This window comes from Ochotona princeps, chromosome 1 (genome assembly GCF_030435755.1).
Source record: "Ochotona princeps isolate mOchPri1 chromosome 1, mOchPri1.hap1, whole genome shotgun sequence".
Lineage (NCBI taxonomy): Eukaryota > Metazoa > Chordata > Mammalia > Lagomorpha > Ochotonidae > Ochotona > Ochotona princeps.
Window position 1 is genome coordinate 15,345,263 of NC_080832.1, and position 22,718 is coordinate 15,367,980.

The 22,718-nt window shown below is 43.0% G+C and overlaps 1 protein-coding gene across 3 annotated transcripts in view; it reads right to left on the reverse strand.

Moving 5' to 3' along the window:
• Positions 1-9,670: 9,670 nt before the first annotated feature.
• Positions 9,671-22,718, reverse strand: part of PCMT1 (protein-L-isoaspartate (D-aspartate) O-methyltransferase) — a 42,860-nt gene continuing 29,812 nt past the window's right edge. For 2 of the 3 annotated variants that reach the window (XM_058665779.1, XM_058665901.1), the window contains exons 5-8: positions 21,513-21,633; positions 20,064-20,149; positions 15,710-15,879; positions 9,671-10,460 (exon numbers count right to left, since the gene is read on the reverse strand). In XM_058665779.1, coding sequence (XP_058521762.1) covers positions 10,448-10,460; positions 15,710-15,879; positions 20,064-20,149; positions 21,513-21,633 — 390 coding nt within the window. In that variant the 3' untranslated portion in view covers positions 9,671-10,447. Of the gene's footprint in view, positions 10,461-15,665; positions 15,880-20,063; positions 20,150-21,512; positions 21,634-22,718 lie in introns of all 3 variants that reach the window. The other variant, XM_058665842.1, reaches the window with a different exon arrangement.

Below are 22,718 nucleotides of genomic sequence, written 5' to 3' on the forward strand. Positions count from 1 at the left end.
AGGCTTTTAAAGGTAATTTATTCCCATCCTCCCTTGATACCAGGTTATACACACTCTAGAAATTATTCTGCTAGAGGAATGTATAGTTTAGTGCCTGTCCATAATCACATAAAGTGTTTCTTTTTTTGTTTTTACCTTAAGTGGAAAATCTTAAAACAGTTGAAAAACACTCCAGGATCTACTACTCTCTATTTTTTAGACTCAAACTGAAGGAAGGTTGTTCCTTTGATAAAGGGTTTGATTTGGGGGGTGAGGGGAAGGTGGTTTAAGCCAAAATATATTCACAAAAGGAAAGTTAGTTCTAGAAGAATAAAATAATTGGGTAGCATTTTTGTTCCTTGAGAAATTCTAGCAATTCTTTGTTTGGAATTGAGTGAATTTAAAATTTTCAAGGGCAATTTAAAGTGAACTGCGTGAATGAACTTGATGTGTGTCTTCTGTGGTGTTGTGCAGATTGTTTTTATATAGAGAGATATCACCTATAGCCATATCTAATAAAATAAAAACTGTTGAGGCATGCATTGTTCAGCATATCTTTTATACATGAAAAAATTTAAACACAGTTTAGTGTCACTATGGTATTGAAATACTTGAGAAAGATGCCCCATATCTATGTAAGCAGTATTCCTCTAATAAATTGTATTTTGTTCTTAATCCTTTTTAAAACCTTTTACTACCAGTCTGTAAGCTGCTGTTGACTGAGCGCTTCCTGTATTATTTAGATCCAATCATCCCAATCCTGTTTGACAAAGGAGGAAACTAAGGAGAAAAGCAGCTTGCCCAGGGTCACACGAAGCATGTTGGGGGCAGGGAAACTTAAGGCACACAAAAATATTCTCAGATAAAATGGGATTTTTAAAACACTCTTCTTACATATGGTTATACGATTCGAAGAGTTCTACATCTAAGACATTAATTTGGGGGCAGATGTTGCAGTTCAGTGAGTTAGGCTGACACCAGGGAGGCCCACACTGACATCAGAGTAACACGCAGGAGTTCCAGCCGCTCTGCTGCCAATCCAGCTTCCTGCCAGTGAGTCCAGAGGCAGCAAATGATGGCCCAAGTGCCTGGATCCCTGCTGCCCCAGTGAGAGATGCACATGGCATTGCCATCTCCTGGCCTTGCGAGCAGGTGAGGGATACACCAGTGGGTAGGCCTGTTCTCGCTTTCCTGCTCTGCCCTTCTAGTAGGAGAAACTCAACATTCTGAAAAAACGATCTCAGAGGGAAAGGTGTCCACACTGTCCCTCTGAAGCCCACTCGTGTTTGTGTCTCATGTGCTTCCTAAGAAGGCCTACAGAAACCCTCGGGAAAATGCTCCAGCCTTCCACAGCAAATTCATGTTTCTAGTGTCCAAGTAGGAAGAGTTGGCCCTCCCAATGTCTTTTCAGAACCGAGGCCCTGGCTCAGTGGTTCCCCGGCAGGTTCTGCTCTCGTCAGCCACAGCAGGCCACGTGGGCTGCATTTTCTCTGGTTTTCCTTGACCTACACTGAGCTGTGTTTCTAGTTGTCCCTCAGGCTTGCTGTGGGAGGCAGGTGATACTGAAGGTTTTAGCTGGATTTCTCCCGCACACACACAGTGCGTGCCCCAGAACGCATGGCCCCTACACCGGCCATCTCAGCCTGCAGCTGTAACCAGGACCCCGTCCGTTCCGGTGTAACCAGTCTCATGTTCAGTTGACATTCTTGGGAAATCATGTCCTTTTATTCATAGTGGAGCTATTTCAATCATTTGTTTTCAAATCTCCAGGTTAATTACAAGTTCTTGCTATTAAAACTAGATGAGGCTGCCTACCCAGGAACCGCCGGGGCTGAGTACAAACGGGAAAGCTTAGTTTGCAGTTTGCTGTTCACAGATGTCCTCCTGCTTGCTCCCTTTCTGACCACCTCTGTGGGTATTGGCCCCACGCTGCAAGCGACTTTGCTGTCCCAGAGTCTGGTGTTCTGCAAATAAGGTGCATATTATAAGTTATGGCTGCTGTCATGGCTAGCTTCTTTGAAATTCTTTGGCTAAATATGCACCCACCAGTGGTGAAAATAAAGTCTGACGTCCCAGAGGTCTCTTCAAGGATGGATTGGCGTTTCCACATTTGCTTTGTTTGGGTCAAAGTATGTTTGCATTCCTACCTGCTTTATATCTCAAAGTGCATCAGTTTTCAAATCTTATATGAACTTAACTGTAAATCACAAAGAGATCAACTTACTCAAATTTCTTTTTAGAAAGTGACTTCAGGGGCTGGTACAGTGGCATAGCATATTAATCCTCATCCTGCAGTGCTGGCATCCCTATGGGAGTTAGTTCTAGTCCCAGCCATTCTTTTGATCTAGCTTCCTGCTTATACCTGGCAAAGCAGCGATGATGGCCCAGGGCCTTGGGCCTCCAAACTCATATGGAAGTCCTAGAATCAGCTTGTGGCTCCCAGCTTCAGACTAGCCCAGCTCTAGCCATAGAGACCATTTGGGGAGTGAATCAGTGAGTGGAAGCTCTCTGCCTCTCCTGCTCTCCCTTTCAAGTAAACAGAGTTATTTTTAAAAATTAGGAAACTCCTGAGAACAAATTTTAATTTAAAAATAACTTAGAAAATTTTGGGAAAACATATACTGATCATTTGATATTATTTTTAAAAAGATTCTAACATTGGGCCTGGCGGCGTGGCCTAGCAGCTAAAGTCCTTGCCTTGAAAGCCCCGGGATCCCATATGGGCGCCGGTTCTACTCCCGGCAGCTCCACTTCCCTTCCAGCTCCCTGCTTGTGGTCTGGGAAAGCAGTCGAGGACAGCCCAGTGCATTGGGACCCTGCACCCGCGTGGGAGACCCGGAAGAGGTTCCAGGTTCCTGGCTTCAGATCGGCACGCACCGGCCTGTTTCAGCTCACTTGGGGAGTGAATCATCGGACGGAAGATCTTCCTCTCTGTCTCTCCTCCTCTGTGTATCTGGCTGTAATAAAATGAATAGATCTTAAAAAAAAAAAAAAAGATTCTAACATTTTCATTTTTATATAGTCATCAATTCATGACCAAAGAACCAGAAATCCAACTAAATCAAGTAGCCTCAGGTGAGTCTCTGGAGATTTGTGTACGGAATAGAGAAATCAGAACCCTGAGCACATGCGTGTGAAGGCAGGTGAGGAAGCAACACCCGAGACTCTCTGGCCTGTTTCTCCAACTCCACCGCCTGTCTCCTGACTGCTCAGGAGCTCCAAGGTTCCAAAGAGGGCCAGGACTTTTCTTTTCCCAGAAAATAACCTTCTCATAATTGTCTTAAAATGTATTTAGTGTTTACATGAAACTTTACCATTTCTTTGATCCGTAATAGTTTCCACGCAGAATCCTCACAGGACAGTCACAACTGGAGGAGACAACAATGGATAGGGGTGCCAAGAGAAGTTATTCCCTGGGAAGTGATCGCCTGTGGAGAACTGTGAAGTGTCCAGGGTGTAGCATTCACATACTGATGTCCCCGGCTGCTTCAGGCCCCACTGTCCTGTCATTGCCATCACCTGATCTTTTGACATAATACAGTTTCTGTCATGGCCACCCTGTTGACACTGCGTCAGATGAGCTTTGCAGATTCAGTAGCTCTGGGATGGCCTCTGAAATTGACGAAAGGAAAGACAAATACCTGCGGAGGACAGAGGGGCACAAGCAGGAAGGCAGGTACCCGGGGCTCCCAGGCCCATGTGCTGCTGTCTGGGAACTAAGCTCCAGGCAACGGGCATCTCACAAGGAATTCTGGTCCAACACAAGATCGGCTAACAAAACAAAGCCCAAAATGGAAACCAGAACTCCAGTCCCTGCGGTGACACTAGAAGAATGGAGGAAGGCACAGCTCAATGGCTCAGTGGCTAAATCCTCACATCGCAGAAACCGGGGTCGCAAAAGGGCACTTGTTGGTGTGCCGGATGCTCTGCTTCCTATCCAGCTCCCTACTTCTAGCCTGAGAAAGCTTGACCCCCTGAATTGTATATAAACCCATGCCTTGGTCCCAGTCACCTGAAGCCTGTAGGCTCCCACTAGATCGGAGCCAAACCCCCTTTAGCTTCCACCCGAAGCCAACAGTCTCCCACCAGACCGGAGCCAACCTGTTGGGCTTTCACAGAAGCTAGCAGGCTCCCACCAGACCGGAGCCAACGCCCAGCAGGCTTCCACGACAGATAAGCTAAGAAGCGCTCTTGGTGGCTTACCCCATCCTGTTTGGTGTGTGCTCGCTGAATAAAGCTCTGATTGCAAGCATACATTCTCTTGACTGGTGGCGTTGTTTGAGTGACCGGGCTCGGTGTTCGCAACATATACCCATGTGGGAGACCAGAAACAAGCTCCTGGTTTCAGAACAGCTCAGCTCTGGCTGTTGCAGCCATTTGGGTAGTGAACCTACAGATGGAAGATGTTTCTGTCTCTCCTATCTGTAAAATCTGATTTGCCTTTCCAATAAAAATAAATCTTAAAAAAAAAATTCAAGGGTTCACTGCCATAGCCTAGTGGCTCCTTGCCGTACACACACGAAGATCCTATCTATATGGGTGCCGGTTCTAATCCCAGCAGCCCCGCTTCCCATCCAGCTCCCTGCTTGTGGCCTGAGAAAGCAGTTGAGGACAGCCCAAAGTCTTGGGACCCTGCACCCATGTGGGAGACCTGGAAGAGCTCTTGGCTGCTTGTGGGCTAAGGAGTTGATTAGCACTTGTTAAGCTGAGCACTACAGGGCTGGGGGCTAAAAGCGCCTGGTCTAATTGGACTCATCTGTACCCAGTAGTCTGCTAATGAGGGTGTGGGGGAAAGAGCATACAAGGAGAGCTGAAAGGGCAATAAAGGCAGACTTCGGAGAGACTTCCACCATCACGGGTCTCCTGTCGGTGCCTCATCCCCAGATCCTCGCCGTGTCCACGTTATTGGCTCTGCTGGCCAGAACAGCTCCTGGCTTCGGATTGGCTCAGCTCTGGCCATTGCGGTCACTTGGGGAGTGAACCAGAAGATGGAAGATCTTCCTCTCTCTCCTCCTCTCTGTATATCTGCCTTTCCAATAAAAAAGTAAATAAATCTTTAAAAAAATATATGACAGGTAACTTATAGATAACAGACTCGAATCAGCATTAGACATTAACGAAACTATAAAGACATACAGGGGGAATCAAGAGTGAGCCTGACAACCTCTTAACAGGTGGTCATGTGCACAGAGCAAGGGGTGGGGGGACCCTAGAGCAGAACAGGACAGGAGGAGGCTTGTATCCCAACCCTGGAGACTCCCGGATCCTCACCAAGGACTATCAGTATGGGCACCAAGGGCTATATCCCAAATGCCAAGGAGACCACAGGGAATTGGACTGCCCTTGTAGGCCAAGAACTCTGAGGTCATCCGTTCCATATCGGATCTCCCACATGGGATGGAAGAAGCCCAGATCCTTCCTCACAGGATCTCATGTCATCGGACAACAGCCAGGAGCTCCTAGCAGACCTCAAACAGAACAGTATACTTCCTTCGGGTCTTGGGAGGGGAGCTTTCTCTGGTCCTTACTTACTTCCAACTTTGAATCCCCACCCTCTCTTGCAATGACCATCAGGGTCGTTCCGGAGGCCCCCCCCCCCAAAAATAGAGACCAATAAGAAAAGCTTGGGACCAGACAGGAAGCAGTCAGCTTGGACTCACATATACCATACTAGTTACGACACAAAGATTAGTTACTCCTCACTAAGGTATTAAAGATTTCTCTGCGCACCCCCCTAAAACTGTTCTGTGCCTCAACTGTTGACATATGCCTTGTTAGAGTTATAAGCCAGTTTGGACTAGCCTAAAATGTGCCAAGTTCAGTAAAAATAATGCTTCAATACTATAAACTGCTAAATGCAAAAATGAAAATAGACACGAGACAGCTGAATAGTACCCTATAGCCATTTTAAGGTGTATAGCATCTGGTTGTGTATAAACTAAAATTGAAATGTCAACAAGAAAACTGAAAACAATCCAGGTAAAAAACCTGGTCTATTCAATAAATGCTGTTGGGACAACTGGATAGCAGCTTGCAGAATAAAGAAGCAAGACCCGCCCCTGTCGCACTATACAAAAATCAGCTCTAATTGGCTCAAGGACCTAAACCTACACCCAGAAACCATCAAACTATTAAAGGAAAACATAGGAAACACACTCCAAGATATAGGAACAGGGAAAAACTTCTTAGAAAAGACGCCTAAAGCAACGGCAATCAAATCCAAAATGAACAAATGGGACTACATCAAACTAAAAAGTTTCTGTACAGCAAAGGAAACAATTTAAAAAGTGAAGAAGCAACCAACAGAATGGGAGAAAATTTTTGCATTCTACACAAGTGATAGGGGACTAATATCTAGGATCTACAAAGAGCTTCAGAAACCCAGGGACAGTGAAAAAACAAACCCTCTAGCAAAATGGGCAAGGGAAATGAACTGACATTTCTCAAAAGAACAGGTTCAAATGGCTAACAAACATATGAAAAGATGCTCAGGCTCTCTAGCCATCAGAGAGATACAAATGAAAACCACCTTGAGGTACCACCTAACTCCTGTGAGACTGGCCTACATTCAGAATTCAAAAAACACCACATGCTGGCGTGGATATGGGGAGAAAGGCACCCTCCTTCACTGCTGGTGGGAGTGTAGGCTAGTACAATCATTGTGGAAATCCATATGGAGAGTGCTTGGAAAATTGCAAATAAAACTGCTATATGACCCAGCAATCCGGCTCTTAGGACTATACCCATCAGAAGTGAAATCTGCATATGAGAAGGGGATTTGCAATCCTATATTCACAGCAGCACAATCCACAATAGCAAAGTCATGGAAACAAACCAGATGTGCGTCCAAGGAAGAGTGGTTAAAGAAACTGTGGTACATCTACTCCATGGAATATTATTCAGCTTTTAAGAAGAATGATATTATTCTATTTAAAACCAGGTGGTCGGGCCCGGCGACGTGGCCTAGCGGCTAAAGTCCTCGCCTTGAACGCCCCGGGATCCCATATGGGCACCGGTTCTAATCCGAGCAGCTCCACTTCCCATCCAGCTTCCTGCTTGTGGCCTGGGAAAGCAGTCGAGGACGGCCCAAAGCTTTGGGACCCTGCACCCGCGTGGGAGACCCGGAAGAGGTTCCAGGTTCCCGACTTCAGATCAGCGCGCACTGGCTGTTGCGGCTCACTTGGGGAGTGAATCATCGCACGGAAAATCTTCCTCTCTGTCTCCTCCTGTGTATATACGGCTGTAATAAAATGAATAAATCTTTAAAAAAAAAAAAAAAACCCAGGTGGTCCCAACTAGAAACCATTATGCTCAGTGAAATGAGTCAATCACAAAAGAACAAATACCATATATTCTGTCTCCTATAAGGAAGCCAACATGGAAGGGGTGACTCCAGCGGTCCAATCTATGCTGTTTTTTGAGTGTCTGTTTGCTCTTTTGGCTGTATCTCACATGTTTTGATGCGGTTTGCTTTTCTCTAATAGAATTCATCAGGTGCCCATGAAGTGTGCGATGACGTCATGGTTCCTAAGAGACTTCTGTGTTTCCTTTTGGTTATGCATGTGTTGCTTACTCAGTGGCACATTATTTTATCAGGGTGCTACAATTCAATTTGTTTTTTTTTTTTACTTTTTTTTATTAATTATTATGCATTATGTGACAGTTTCATAGGCTCTGGGAATCCCCCCACCCCTCTCCACGCCCCTCCCCCCGGTGGATTCCTCCACCTTGGTGCAGTATTACAGTTCAATACAATTTGTTGTTGATGTTGTTGTTGTTAGTGTTGCTGCGATTGATGTGGCTGTTATGAAATGATGTCAATCCGAAAAAAAATAGCAAAAAAAAAAGTAATTTTCTTTGATGCTTTAATCATATTATGTCCCGTTAATAGGAGTATTTTCTTTTTTAAAAATGATGTGTTTAAATTGTATGAAAGGCCCGTGCTTTGATGATGATAGTCATGGTTTTTGTTTGCCAATTTGTTATGATAATATTTTTGTTGATTAGATAGGTATTAGAAGATGAATTAACCTTCCATTTAAGGGATGTGGAACATATTGTCTTGATGTATTGTCATTTTGGGTTTTGCCAGGCAAGACTTGACAACATTTTTTTTTTAAAAGATTTATTCATTTTATTACAGCCAGATATACACAGAGGAGGAGAGACAGAGAGGAAGATCTTCCGTCCGATGATTCACTCCCCAAGTGAGCCGCAACGGGCCGATGCGCGCCGATCCGATGCCGGGAACATATATATATATGTGTGTGTGTATATATATGTTCTAATCCCGGCAGCTCCACTTCCCATCCAGCTCCCTGCTTGTGGCCTGGGAAAGCAGTCGAGGACGACCCAAAGCCTTGGGACCCTGCACCCGTGTGGGAGACCCAGAAGAGGTTCCAGGTTCCCGGCTTTGGATCGGCCCTGGAAAAGCAGAGGAAGATGGGCTAGGGCCTTTTGTCTCTGCACCAACATGGGAGACCTGAAAGAAACTCCTAGCTCCTGGCTTTGGACCAGCCTAGTTCTAGCCACTGTGGCCACTTGGGGAGTGAACCAGCAGATGGAAGATCTCAATCTCAATCTCTAACTCTGCCTTTCAAAATAAATAAATAAATAAATAAATAAATAAATAAATAAATAAATAAATAAATGTCTTTTTAAAAAAAATAAAGAAACTAAGATCATTTTACAAAACCACAATGTGAAACAAAATCTTGGGCCCGGCATGGTAGCGTAGCAGCTAAAGTCCTTGCCTTGCACATGCCAGGATCCCACATGAGCACCAGTTTGTGTCCCACTGGCCCTGCTTCCCATCCAGCTCCCTGCTTGTGGCCTGGGAAAGCAGTCGAGGACAGCCCAAAGCCTTGGGAGACCTGGAAGAAGCTCCTGGCTCCTGGTTTTGGATTGGCTCAGCTCCAGCCATTGTGGCCACTTGGGGAATGAATCAACGGACAGAAGATCTTCCTCTCTGTCTCTCCCGCTCTCTGTATATCTGACTTTCCAATAAAAATAAATGTATCTTAAAAAAAATCTTAAACAGTGTTAACTGCCTTTTTATAAACACATTTTACAATCATCATATTAATAAGTCTATTTATAGATTAAGTATTGTTTGGGGCATGGTTGTCCTTAACCCTAATGTTCCTTGACTTTTTTTAAAATTTATTTTATTTTATTGGAAAGTCAGAGCGGAGGAGAGACAGAGAGGAAGATCTTCCATCCGCTGATTCACTCCCCAAGTGGCTGCAACAGCTGGAGCCGAGCTGATCTGAAGCCGAGAGCCTCCTCCAGGTCTCCCATGCAAGTGCAGTCCCAAGGTCTTGGGCCATCCTCGATTGCCCTCCCAGGCCGCAAGCTGGATGGGAAACGAGGCCAGTGGGACACAAACTTGCGCCCATATGGGATCCTGGCGAATGCAAGGTGAGGATTTTAGCCACCAGGCTACCACGCCGGGCCCACTTCCTTGATATTAATTCATTCACCCACTCATTCAGCATTTATTCTCTGCTACAGAACAAGCCCTCTTCTATGTGAGAAATGATACAATTCTTTGCCCTAAAGACATGTGAGCACATTCTACAATGGACTTTGGATTAATGCTCCTGCTCTACCGACTTTGTGATCCTAAGCAATATTCTGGGTCCAGTGGACATGATGTATTTTTCTTTCAGATTCAAAAACCACTACTGTGTCTTTTGCTTTGAACTTTATTTGGCAAAGCAGCACTGCATAAACTGTGCAGTAACAAGGACAGTCTACACAGCATGTTAGATTCATATACATTACCAGCAGCAAATTAGAAACAAAACAATACTAAGCTACAAATCTCCTATTATTTTTACAGAGAGAAAAAGAACTATGTCAGTTATGTCCAATCTGAACAGCTCAGTGTTTAACAGGACATCACCTGCCATCTGGAGTTTCAATATTTACAAATGCCTAGTTTTAAAGTAACAAAGCAGCTGATTGTATCTACAACATGCTATTCTATGACACCACATCAAAAGCTTTAAAAAGAAAGCTCATCTCTATGTTCTTAGTAGCATCTAACAGACATCCAAATACCGAGAATCTTAAATTGTAGAAGGTGGTGTTATCTGATACACAGAAGAAATTTGATAAATTAACATCAGAACAGAATTAAGTGTTCAAGAAAAGGAAAAGCACGCCTTAAACTCAATCATAACCTAAATTTTCCATTTTGCAGAACCCTTCTTTTTCTGTTTTAAAGTAAACTTGTGGCATGTGAAAGAAGTCACACACACAGTCTTACTCCGCAGCCTTCCTCCAGCAGTTGGGCTCTGTGCCTCTTTGAAGAATGAGAAAACCCTACAAAACCACACATTTTCATGCCGAAAATAAGGTGTGACAAAGTCCAAAACAGGCTGTGATGCTGTTGGTTCTCAAGAAGCTTTGAGGACTGAGATGAGCAATCCACAAATATTCTAGGCTCGTCAAGCTGATGCTCTTACAATTCATCCCTGGGGGAGAAAGACAGAAATGTGTGAGTAAAGGTTACACACTGCAAATCTCAGCTAAGAACTTAGGCAGAAGTTCCGAGTCGGCAAAGATGCACCAAGCCCCAAGCAGTGTACTAAAGACAAAAAATAAAAAGCAAGCAATTCCCAGGCAAAGCAAAGGTGGAAGCCAGTCACTTTGCACATCTTTCCTGCTACTACCAAATAAATATAAAACCTTGTGGACCTGGGTTGTTTGCTTTTTATTGCTAAAGAAAAACAATTTGTAAATGCAAGAACATGTTGAGAATAGAGTTTACATGACATTTTCTAGCTACAGTCACAAAACTGGACAAAATTTCTTTTGCTCAGAGAATCTGTTAGCTTCTATGAGCGGGGCAATCTCAACACAAACTATCAGGGAGAAATTCATCATTCCTCCTTCTACCCATGGCTAAGTTCAAAGGCAGCACTAACAACTCCAGAAGAAACCCTGTGCTGGGCCATGCAACATTGTACCTGGCCACATACTGGGCCATGCAACACTGTATCTGGCCACATACTGGGCCATGCAACACTGTACCTGGCCACATACTGGGCCATGCAGCACTGCAGCAGGCCATGCGCGGGCCGTGAGGCACTGCACCAGGCCATGTGCTGGGCCATGAGGCACTGCACCAGGTCATGCGCTGGGCCATGAGGCACTGCACCAGGCCATGCGCTGGGCCATGAGGCACTGCACCAGCCCATGCAACACTGTACAAAGCCATGCGCTGGGCCATGTGGACGGTAAAAGCCATACACTGGGCCATGCAGCATTGTACCTGGCCACATACTGGGCCAGTGTGGCACTGTACAAAGCCATGTGCTAGGCCATGTGGCACTGAACCAAGACAATTCCATATGGTATTTCAATTACACCTCAATGATGCCATAAGAGTGAAGAAAAAAAAAAAAAAAACCCTGAAGATGAGTACAAGAAAAGCCTACACCCCTCACATCTAAGGGTAATTTGAATGACAAAAATATTAGACATTCAACTACTTTATGGATAAAGAAGCATTTTTGCACTTTTAAAATATCACCTATAGACACACACAGAGAAGGAAAACGTTAATAACTAATGACCCTGGATGAAAACATTTAAGAATTCTTTGTACTAGTATAGCAAGAATTCTCCAATAAATCTTTTTGAAAAAGTTATTAAATTTGAAGAGAAAGTAAAATCAAGAGCTTTTATTTTATAAGCAAGCGGTGATTCAAACAATTCCCAGATAATCTGCTTTTTAAAAAATAAACCTTAAAAATTAGGCAAGAAAAAGTCTGAAAAATTGCTTTTCCCACAAACTGCTTTATCCTATTGCATTGGATTCTCTTTCAGGTGATAGAGTACCAGTTCTGATGCCAGCTGGTATGTTCATCTTAAGGACTAGTTTATAATTCTCATAGGACAGCTTTAGTTTAAATTCATGCAAACATTAAATATCCAGTCCACAAAGAATTTAACTGCAAAATGCTCTATTCATAAACTAAAATAAACAACTTTCAAGTTATACAGTTTTTCTGGATGATCACAATTTTTTTTTTAAAGATTTATTTATTTTTCTTGCAAAGTCAGATCTACAGAGAGGAGGAGAGACAGAGAGGAAGATCCTCCGTCCGATGATTCATTCCTCAAGTGGCCAGAACGGCCAGCACTGTGCCAATCCGAAGCCAGGAGCCAGGAACTCATCAAGGTCTCCCATGCAGGTACAGGGTCCCAAGGCTTTGGGCCGTCCTCAACTGCTTTCCCAGGCCACAAGCAGGGAACTGGATGGGAAGTGGGGCTGCCGGGATTAGAACTGGCACTCATTTGCGATCCCGGCACAGGTAATGCGAGGACTTTAGCTACTAGGTTACCACGCTGGTCCCAGTTAGTGGGTTTTTTGAGGTTAAAAAAAAAAAAAGCTTTATGTAGTTTGATAAAGTACTGAGAGGCATAAAAAGAAATGTAAAAGAGACAATTCAGAATATGCAGTGTAGGATCAGTTGGATTCTCTGGGGTCTACATTCTAAATTTTGAAATGGACAATTAATTCATAACTTTTTTTTTGTATGAAGGCATACCACCTAAGGAATAAATTAAGAGCTTAAAATATGAGAAACCCCGGCCGCTGTGGTCACTTGGGAAGTGTATTATCTGACAGAAGATCTTCCTCTGTGTCTCTCTTCCTCTCTATATATCAGACTTTGCAATAAAAATAAAAACAAATCTTAACAAAAAAAAAAAAAAAAAAAAAAAACAAGCATGAGAACCCTGAAACATTCCTGCTCCACAAACTAGGGAGCGACCTTGTTGCATGAATTATTGTGGCTATTAAGAACAACAAAAAAGCAGAGCCTTTGCCAGATTTAGCTGAAAGTTACACATATGTAAATACTTATTTAAAATGAAATACACAGTCTAATTGTGCTCCTTCACAACCTCCTCCCTTCACCACAGCGAGTCCCTTTCTGACTGAAGCTGGATCGGTTCACAGCTTGAATCACACTTCATTCCTGCTGCGAGTCTAAACTCCCTGCGCTCTAAGCGGCTGCTTGCCACGGTCGGTCTGGTTCTCTTACCCGACTACGCTCCCTGTGAGAGCAGTCAGTTTCAAGTTCCCAACTGAAGATTCCTGGTGCCAGGACTGCCTGGCAGAAGGGGCACACAAACACTTGCGGAGTTGATGCCTATCAAGGTCTTTAACACTGAACAAACTGCCGGAGAAAAGCAATGCATGCCACTTCTCCACAGGCAATTTCTTTTTCTTGTCAAGGACAGCTTAAGCATAGATTAGCCTAAAGAGGATAGAATACAGGGCACATAAAAACTAGATATCTACTCAAATCCAATCTAGACCTAAATGTTAAAGCCCCGTATCTACTAGGGAAGAGGAAGCAGGGTAATTGAGAACTGGTTTCCGACCACAAGCAGCACCTGAAGGCTGAGCCACATGCCATGCTGGTAAAAGTGAGGGCACACTGAGGCGACTCCACAGGTGGAAGTGACCTCTTCTCTCTGTCACTACTAGTTCTGTCAGGACCTCCTTCCCCAGCCCTCCCATGCCCTGGGCTTCCTGTCCTTGCTCTCAATGAGTTCTAGTAACGTTGTGTCCCCCTTCCCTGCTAGGCATAAAGTGGTAAAAGTGGCTGTTCCCCTGGCTATCCCTGGTCCCCAGACAAGTCACCATCCTTTACTGTTTCCCAAAAGCTTCCCCATTTTCCTGAGAAGACCTTCATTAAAGCCTCTGAAAACTCTTAAATACGATCCTTCCATACAATCATGTGAGGGCGTAACCATACCAGAAATGAAGGAAAGTCATTTATCAGCTGTCAGTACCTACATCTGATTCTAGCTGGCAAGCCCAACAGCTTTTCGCATGATCTCTTACAGCAGCGTCTGTGCTCCAGACTAAAATTCAAGGAAAAGAACTACAATGATATTAGGTGAGAAATGAACGCAATGCCTAATCAGATTCTTAGAAAAGTCAGTTTGAATTTAGTAAAATAAAATATAACTGTGAACAAACTATGATCCATTACCATTTTTGTAACTAAGCATTTACTCAAAAGGTGCTTTCCCCCTTTCCAGAAAACAAAATTGAGATGTTTATTAAATTTATAATCACTGTTTACTTATTAAGAAAATAATTGTCTTAAAATATTACTCCTGATGTCAAATGCAAACAGATTCCAGGACAAGGAAACTATAAAGCTTTTCTGACTCTGGTATCTACCTTCAAGTAAGTCTCAACCTGGCTAACGGCACCTGAATATACCGATGTCACTGCGTTCTAACCAAAGGGAGTGGGAGCCAAGGAGAGAGGAACAGATGGGGCTTGAGACAAAGCTGACATGATGACAGAACAATGGGCATCACATTTCGGGTGCCCCATGCTGTGAAGAGGGAAGGCATGCTCCTAGCCCTCTGGGTGGGCTTGTGAGACCTGGGCACTCATTGGATAGCTTACAGAATTCCCAACTTAGCGAGAACAGCTTAAAACTTGGCTGGTCTATTCTACAGAATGAAGAGAAGACATCTGCCTTTAAAATAGGCACAGCTCTGTCAAGACATCCATGAATCTGACTGAAAAACAGAAAACAAGATAGAATGTCCTTTGGGTTCCTGAGATTTTTAAAGTGGGACAACTGGGCCCGGCGAGATAGCATAGTGGTTAAAGTCCTCCCCTTGAATGCACCGGATCACATATGGGCGCCAGTTCTAATCCTAGCAGCCCTGCTTCCCATCCTGCTCCCTGCTTGCGGCCTGGGAAAGCAGTCAAGGATGGCCCAAAGCTTTGGGAGCCTGCACCACTGTGGGAGATCCAGAAGAGTTCCTGGGTCCTGGCTTCGGACTGGCTCAGCTCTGGGCGTTGCGGCCACTTGGGGAGTGATTCAACGGATGGAAGCTCTTCCTCTCTGTCTCCTCTCCTCTCTGTATATCTGCCTTTCCGATAATAATCATAATAATAATAAGTGGGACAACTGATCTCTTTTTCTCCTTGTAACCATGGCAGAATGCGGTGAACCAGGCAGGATATTATGGCCCTTTTTCCAGACTGAAGCTTTTGTTTCCAGGCCAGCAAAGCAGTTATGATACTGATTACACCTACAGGAACAGGGAGCTGGTAGTAAAACAACCTTAGACAGCACTGAAAGTTTTTTTTTTTTAAGATTTATTTATTTTTATTGAAAGGCAGATATATAGAGAGGAGAGACAAAGAGGAAGACCTTCTGTCCAATGGTTCACTCCCTGAGCGACCGCAACGACTGGAGCTGAGCCAGTCCGAAGCTAGGAGCTCTTCCTGGTCTCCCACGTGGTACAGGGTCCCAAAGCTTTGGGTCATCCTCAACTGCTTTTCCCAGCCCACAAGCAGGGAGCTGGATGGGAAGCAGAGCCACCGGGATTAGAACCAGCGCTCATATGGGATCCCGGGCGTGCAAGGCAAGGACTTTAACCACTATGCTATCACGCCAGGCCCCCAAGCACTGAAAGTTTCTTAAGGAAAAAACTACTAAAAAAATCCTTTGTGCCAACCAAGTCTCACCCTGCCTTTCCCAAAGATATGAGCTACATTGTAAGAAGGGGAGACCATGCAAAATGCTTCACATTCAATATGATGATTTTTGATGTTTCCATGACAGCATGAAGGTGGAACCAATACACAGTTCTTACAATCTAATATCTTAAAATTCACACCCTTTCACCTTGCATGTGTGGAAGAAAGAGCAGAAGATAAAATCACTTCCACCTGGACCACTGCTTTTCTTTATCTGTCAAAGGCACATATATCACCCCCATCAAAGGCTTCATTTTGACGCTTCCATCTTGTAGCTTATCGTACTGCTCCAACATTTGGTTTCCACCTGCAGGACCGACTGGCAATATCAATCTTCCACCAGGCTTTAACTGGTCTATTAGCTGGAGAAAAAGAAAAAACACCCCCAAAGTTAATAGATTTTAGATCTAGTCAAATGCACAGTCATCATTGTATGGGCAGAAAGAAGAAATGCAGTTAGTATACACAGGTGGCTTCAAAAAGTTCAGGGAACCATGGAATGAAAAGATAGTTTCATTTTGCTACAAAATATTTTGAAATCCATGCAATTATTTCACTATTAGCTTTTTCACTATACTTTGTAAGAGCTCTTACATGGATTTTGTTTTGTTACATGTTGGTCTGTCATCCTTCTCCACTACAAGCTCCTGGCGGATGCAGACTGTCTACCTCATCTCTATGCTTCTGGCATCTACATGGTACCCGGTACAACTGCAGTGCTTAGAATGTCTGAACTCAATCACCTAATATAGACCAATCCTCTTGGGAAGGGCAAAGGCAAGGCAGAAAATTCTAATGCCCTCGTGCCAATTTTGACTCTTTGTGAGTTGGACTGACTAAAGTTGGCCAAGAGGACAAGTGCAGAAAATCGATAAGAAATATCTCCTCTTAGCGGCATCACTTAAGCAAAGCTAAGGATACTTCAGTTGTGTAACACAATTTGGGAGTACTGGCAAGAGGAGTGACGTAGAATGGGAGAGTCTGCAGAATCAGTGAGAACACTCCAACTAGCGAAGAATCAAGACTGGCCAACAAAAACCTGTGCAGTCAGAAACTGCTGAAGTCATATGCTACCCTTTAAACATAGCTTTATGAATCACTACTCAACAGTAAGGAGCTGGCAGCAGCACCCCAGGAAAGGGTGTCCTCAATTAAAATGAGGTTTACCAGCTAGCCTATCTTGTTTTTCCCATTTCACTTTTTCTCAAAGTAACAATTGCAGGTGGTTTTTTTTTTTTTCCTTCTAAATCTCCAGGTGTATAATAAAAAGCAGCAACTGCTTCTCCATCCCAATCTTGCTTCCCACATCAAGCCAATTGAAATCCCTTCAGCTATGTCTCCTAAGTACCTTAATATTACCAATTATAAGGTAGATAAAGATTGAGCTTTCTCCAAAAAAAAAAAAAAAAAAAGGAAAAAAATTATTTGAAAGGCAGAGTTACAAAAAGGGAGACAGAGAGAAAGAGTGAGTCTCCATATCCACTGGTTCACCTCCTATTGCCAAAACAGGGTAGGCCAGGCCAAAACCTGGGGCCAGGAGCTCCCTCTGGGTCTCCCACATGGACACAGAGGCCCAGGCACTTGGGCCACCTGCTCTGCTTTCCCAGGCCCATTACTGGGGAGCTGGATTGGAAGCTGAGCAGCCAGGACTCAAACCCACGCCCACAGGAGATGCTAATGTGGGAGGTGGGAGCTTTACTGACTATGCCACAAGCCAGCCCCTGGACGGAGATCCTGTCAACATAGTCACAACTGCGCTTCCTTTCCTCAGTGCAGCCAATCATGTTTTTATGACAAACATTTTCAGTTAATGACTTCAAATATATTTTGCTGCCGAGTCAAGAGGTATTTAATGCTTACTTCCTTATACGACAATTTTCTTTCCCAGGCAGGTCAAATTAAAGACTTTTCTTTATTCATCACTTAAATCTTAATGCTAAGTGTCTAATTTTTCCACCCTACAACAGCTTCTCAGTGAAATCTTCAATCAAATTCATTTAGCTAGTGTTTCCCCAACCCTCCCTCTTCTTTTCTGTATACTCCCTTCTTGTACCTTCTTCCTCTTGCTCCAGATCTGAGCTGGTTATTCTCCAGGCCTGCAATATTTATGGCGTTCAACTTGGGGCTACCCACTGCAATAATCTTGGAAACTCCCATCACCTCTTCTTTAGCAAAATGCTGTATGTCCTAGGCCCCATGGCTTTCTCTTTTTGCTTTTTCCTACTGTCTCCCCATCCTCAAATCCTCATTTTTTAAAGGCATGGATTAAAAAAAAAAACTTATTTAGTTATCTAATCCTGAAAGACAACAATAGTTAGGCAGAGAGAGCTTCCACCTGCTACCTCACACTCCAAGTTCCTGCAATGGCCAGGACTCAGCTGGGCCAGGCCAAGCCAAAGCCAAGGACCTGAGTCCTCCTTCACTGAGTGTCAGGAACGCAATAGCCTGAGCCATGGCCTAGCCTCCCTGTGTCTACCTGAGCAGAAAGCTGGAGGCAGCTAGCTAGCTCAGGCACTCCCATGCGTAACACTGGTGTCTCAATTGGTGCCTTGACCAGCAGGCTAGCAACTCATCCCCAGCAAGGAATATTTGAAGAAAGAGAGTTCAGATTTGTAAATCTAAAGCTATCTGTATTCTATCTGCCCAGAGTTTAAGGCTAGGAATCATTTTTAAGTCAGAATCCAGTCGGCTTCAAAGACTTGATTCTCATGCTGTTATTTTATAATCTGATGCAGTTGTGATTACCAAAAGAAATTATCTTTTTTTTTTGAGAGCTTTTAGAATCTTCTTGTTATCCCTAATATCCTAAAATTGCATGATGATACTGTAGCTATTTTTTGTTAACTAGAAGAATTCACTGTACCCAGTAGACCTATCCAAGCTACAGAATCACATCGTTCAGTTTGGGACTATATTTTGCATAGGGCTAACTGTTCCTCATACGTCACCCTCTCTTCAGGCTCTGCTTCTCCCTCAGTCCCTAAGCCATTCTGGAGTTCCACAGAGCAAGCTTTCAGCACTGACATTCCTCTGTGCTTCTTTGGTTTCTGCTTTCTTGAGCCTCCAGCCATCAGCTACGGCCTGCTTCCTGTGGAATTCAAACTGCAAGGCTCCTTTGCTGTTTAACTGAGAATGCAGTCTCTGCTCTGGTTTGTTGTTTGGAGGTGAGATCCAAGAAGTGACATCAGCATCTTTACTCTGATATTTCAACTGTAAAGCCTTATGGATCAGCTATCTTAACAGTTCCTATAAGATATATATATAGACATATATAATACTTTCAAATCCTACAACATACAAGTTCATGTTGAGCTAACGTGACAAAAGTCCTCAGACCATCTCAGGGTTTCAGTGGGAAAGATGTGCCCCACACATCTACCCTCTTCCTAAGAAACACAAACTATTTCAGATTTGGACTGTTCACTCTAGGCTGCCAATCTAAAAACAAACCAAAAAAATTGATTAATTAATTAATTAATTAAAAGCCCTGCAGCCACGGGTACATATATGGATATTCACTGAGCTGTTCACTCATGACTTGTATGCCATTCTACTTTATTAACACTTCAGTTAAAAGCTACTGCAGCCACAGGCCTAGTCTCTGTTTTAAAATTACAACTGAGACACAGAATAAGGCATTTTTCCCAAAGTCACTCAGCCAATGGACCATAATTCAAAGACCAGAACTAACTCCCTAACTTTTACCTTCTCATAACTGATATGAACATACCAAAACAACAAAAAACTTTTACGTTAGGTATAGATAAGACTAGGCTGAAGAAACTATCATTTTCACTTCCTGGTCATCTGATCAAGAATTGGGTAAAGTTCCTAGGTAAAGGAGACTTAAGATTACAGTAAATTCATCCAGAGATTATTAAATATCAACACAACCTGACCAGCATTTACAAAAAAAAAGAAAAATACTGTACCTTAAACGTTTTCTTGACTATGTAATATCCATTTCGGTGACATCCTTCCTTGTTATTACCAAGTATATAAGACCTCCTCTTCTCTAAGATACAGGCAATGTCTAGCCCTATATTAAGTCGCCTTAACTACTCATCACAATAGTCCATCCTTGGTATACATATTTTCTTTTCCAGACAAATTATGTATCACATACTAATTGCATGCTTTGAAATCATTAAATTCCCTCTTAACGTGTATGATATATCTCTTCCAGAATACCACTTTTGTGAGAGTACAATTTATACATTTTTTTAGTATCTCCCATGCACTTAATATAACAAACACACCAAGCTAATTATCAGGTAAAGAATTCCACAGGAAATTTCCCACTTCTATTGCTGTCTTAGTTCTTACCTGGATAGAATATGGCTTCAAATAAGATAGCTATGTGCTGGAGACAGTGATTTTTGTGTCACTTACATAATTATTTACACATAAAAAAAAGAGCCAGCTAACTATAGCCAAAATGAGAAACATAATTACGTAATATCCTTCCAACATCTATAAGTCAGTTCTATATAACTTTTAAAGTTTTAGTTGAAGGAAACACACAGAGAAAAAAATCCCAACTCACTGCCTGAGGCACGACTGGGGCTGCAGCTCCTACATGAATAGCATCATATGGGGCTTCTTCGGCATAGCCCATTCGCCCATCCCCCACTGGAAGAAAACAAAGTTAGGCTTAAGAAATCTGTTCAGAGCAAAGAGTGGGAAGAATTACAGTACTGGAGATTTAAAATAGAGAAAAGACAGATTTTTCCGGGACAACTGCATATTCGTATGTAAAAAAAGTAAAATTAAGCCTCTACCTCAAACATATAAAAAATCAACATCAGGAAGACCAAAAACCTAAACAACTTAAGGAGTTTAGGATCATCGTGAACAGGACACAGAAATTAATGGAAAAAAACAGGAAGCCTAAATACATCTCAAATTAAGAATTTGTATTTATCAAAAAAATAATCAAAAGATGAAAACATAAGGGCTGGTAATGTGACTCAGTGGGTATAGCCTCCATCTGCAGTGCTGGCACCCACTTAGGCCCCAGTTCACATCCCAGCTCCACTTCCAATCCAGCTCCCTGTTCATACACCTGGAAAAGCAGTGGAAGCCGGCCCAAGTGCTTGGGTGTCTGCACTTACATGGGAGACCCAGAAGCAGCTTCTGGCTCCAGTCTTCAGGCTGGCCCACCACTAACCATTTGAGAAGTGAGTCAACAGAGTGAAGACCTCTCTGTCTGTCTCTGTAACTCTGCCTTGCAGTGAAATAAAACTTAAGGAAAAAAAAAGATGAAAATGGTATACCACAGACGGCAGAAGAGCTGTAAGACTGTAGCCACCAAAAAGCTAGTCTCTACAGCTCCAAAAAGCAAAGAAAAACACAATCCAATGTCTGAACAGGCATGTCAAAACAGAGGGAAGCTCAATGATCAAATCCATTAAAAAGTATGCAGCCTCACAGGTTAGAAAACACAATGCTAAAATCACAAAAATGTACATTGCTACCCACTCGCCAGGTGAACTGAGCCGCTGTTTTCCTGTCGTATTCTTAAAAATGAATGGAACAGAAGACACTAAGGGAAAGAGGGAGGCCGAGACTAGCATTACGTTTAGAACTTATCTATAAATCATATGGAATCTGTTAAAAACCAGCTGGGAATTACATTTTAAAAATTGTTTAAAAAGATACACATTCCTCATTAGTGGAGGGGTATGTACACCTCACTAATATTTCAAGATAGCCACTTCTTTTGTTTTTCTTGAGGGAACTTATTTAATAAAACTGTGGATGTGTGTTCATGATGTGTCTATAGCCGTATCAATTCTGTACTGCCCATTGAAATATTTCCTTTCCAAGTACAAATGCTAATTTGTGTGCTATGTGAATCTTCCATAGTCATTCAGTAAAATGATTTTAAATGAAAAAAAGAAAAAGCAATAATTAGCTCTTAGTATTAGCTTGCATAGAATCCTCTAAAAATAGAAGTTTTGTAGAGAAGTGTTCAAAGTTTGCTCATACTCACCAACCAGCTGCACCCTGCCAGAGGACAGAAGCGTTGGGTCGTCCTTTCTGACATTATTTATGGAGTCATCAACTAGCTCTTTAATGTGATCAATTCCTATTACTTTTCCACTACATCCCACCTGGAAAAGAAAATAATTCAACAACTCATTGAGGTAAATTCATTCTTCTCAAGTGTCATTCCTATTTAAAGCCTTATTCTCCAATAAGAAAAAAAAAAACAAACAAACAGCTTAAGCCTCCAATTAGATTGTTAAACAGTTTATCATAAATAATTAATCATGTATAAGTATAATCCTCACTGGCCATTTCACCTATCCAAAGTAAATTTTAAACTAATCAAATGACTGCAATTAGAGTACTATAATATTTTTAACCACTGGTTTGACAAAGCATAAACAATGATTTATAAAACTGTATTTACAACAGTACTCATACACACAAACATTTTTGCTTTCCCTTGTTTTCGTTCTTAGATTCTAGTTTTGAAACCAAAACTTTGGAGCAGGGTTTAACTGTCAATATTTGGCGGTGGGATTTGGTCAGTGATCAAGCTGGTACTTGGGATGCCTGAGTCTCTCACATTGCAGTGCTTGGCTTGAGTCCTGGCGCCTCTGATTCCAAACAGCTTCCTGCTAATTAATATCTTGGGAGCCAGCAAAAGACAGTTCAAGTCCTTGAGTCCCTAACAATGGCTCAGCTACGTGGGTTCTGCCACTTGTGTGGGACACCATCTGGGAGCTCTGGGCTCCTGGCTTTGGCCTGGCCTAGCACAGGTTGCCGTGAGCATTTCGAGAGTGAAGCAGCAGTTGAAAGATCTCTACATCTCTCTGCCTTTCAAATGAAATGAAAACAAATTATTTTTTAAACTTTCCAGTATTTGATGGTAGCACAATAATTTTTAATTTAAATTCCATGTAACCACTGAACCACCCAGAACATACAAGATCCAGGGCTTGGAAAGGCCCTAGTAGGGAAATTGTGGGCACTCCTGTGATGGGCTGCAGCTTCCAATGGTAAGCATGGGAACCTTGGTTGGGGATGGGCCCGGCTGGACAGGCAGTGGCATCCAATGGCATGAGTGTGGGCTGCACAGTCGTGTTGGTCAGGTTGAGCTAGGCTCCAACATTCATTGATGTATACAAGAGCCTAATGGATCGCGGGACAGATTAGACCAGTCTACTGCACACACTGACATGTTCAAGAG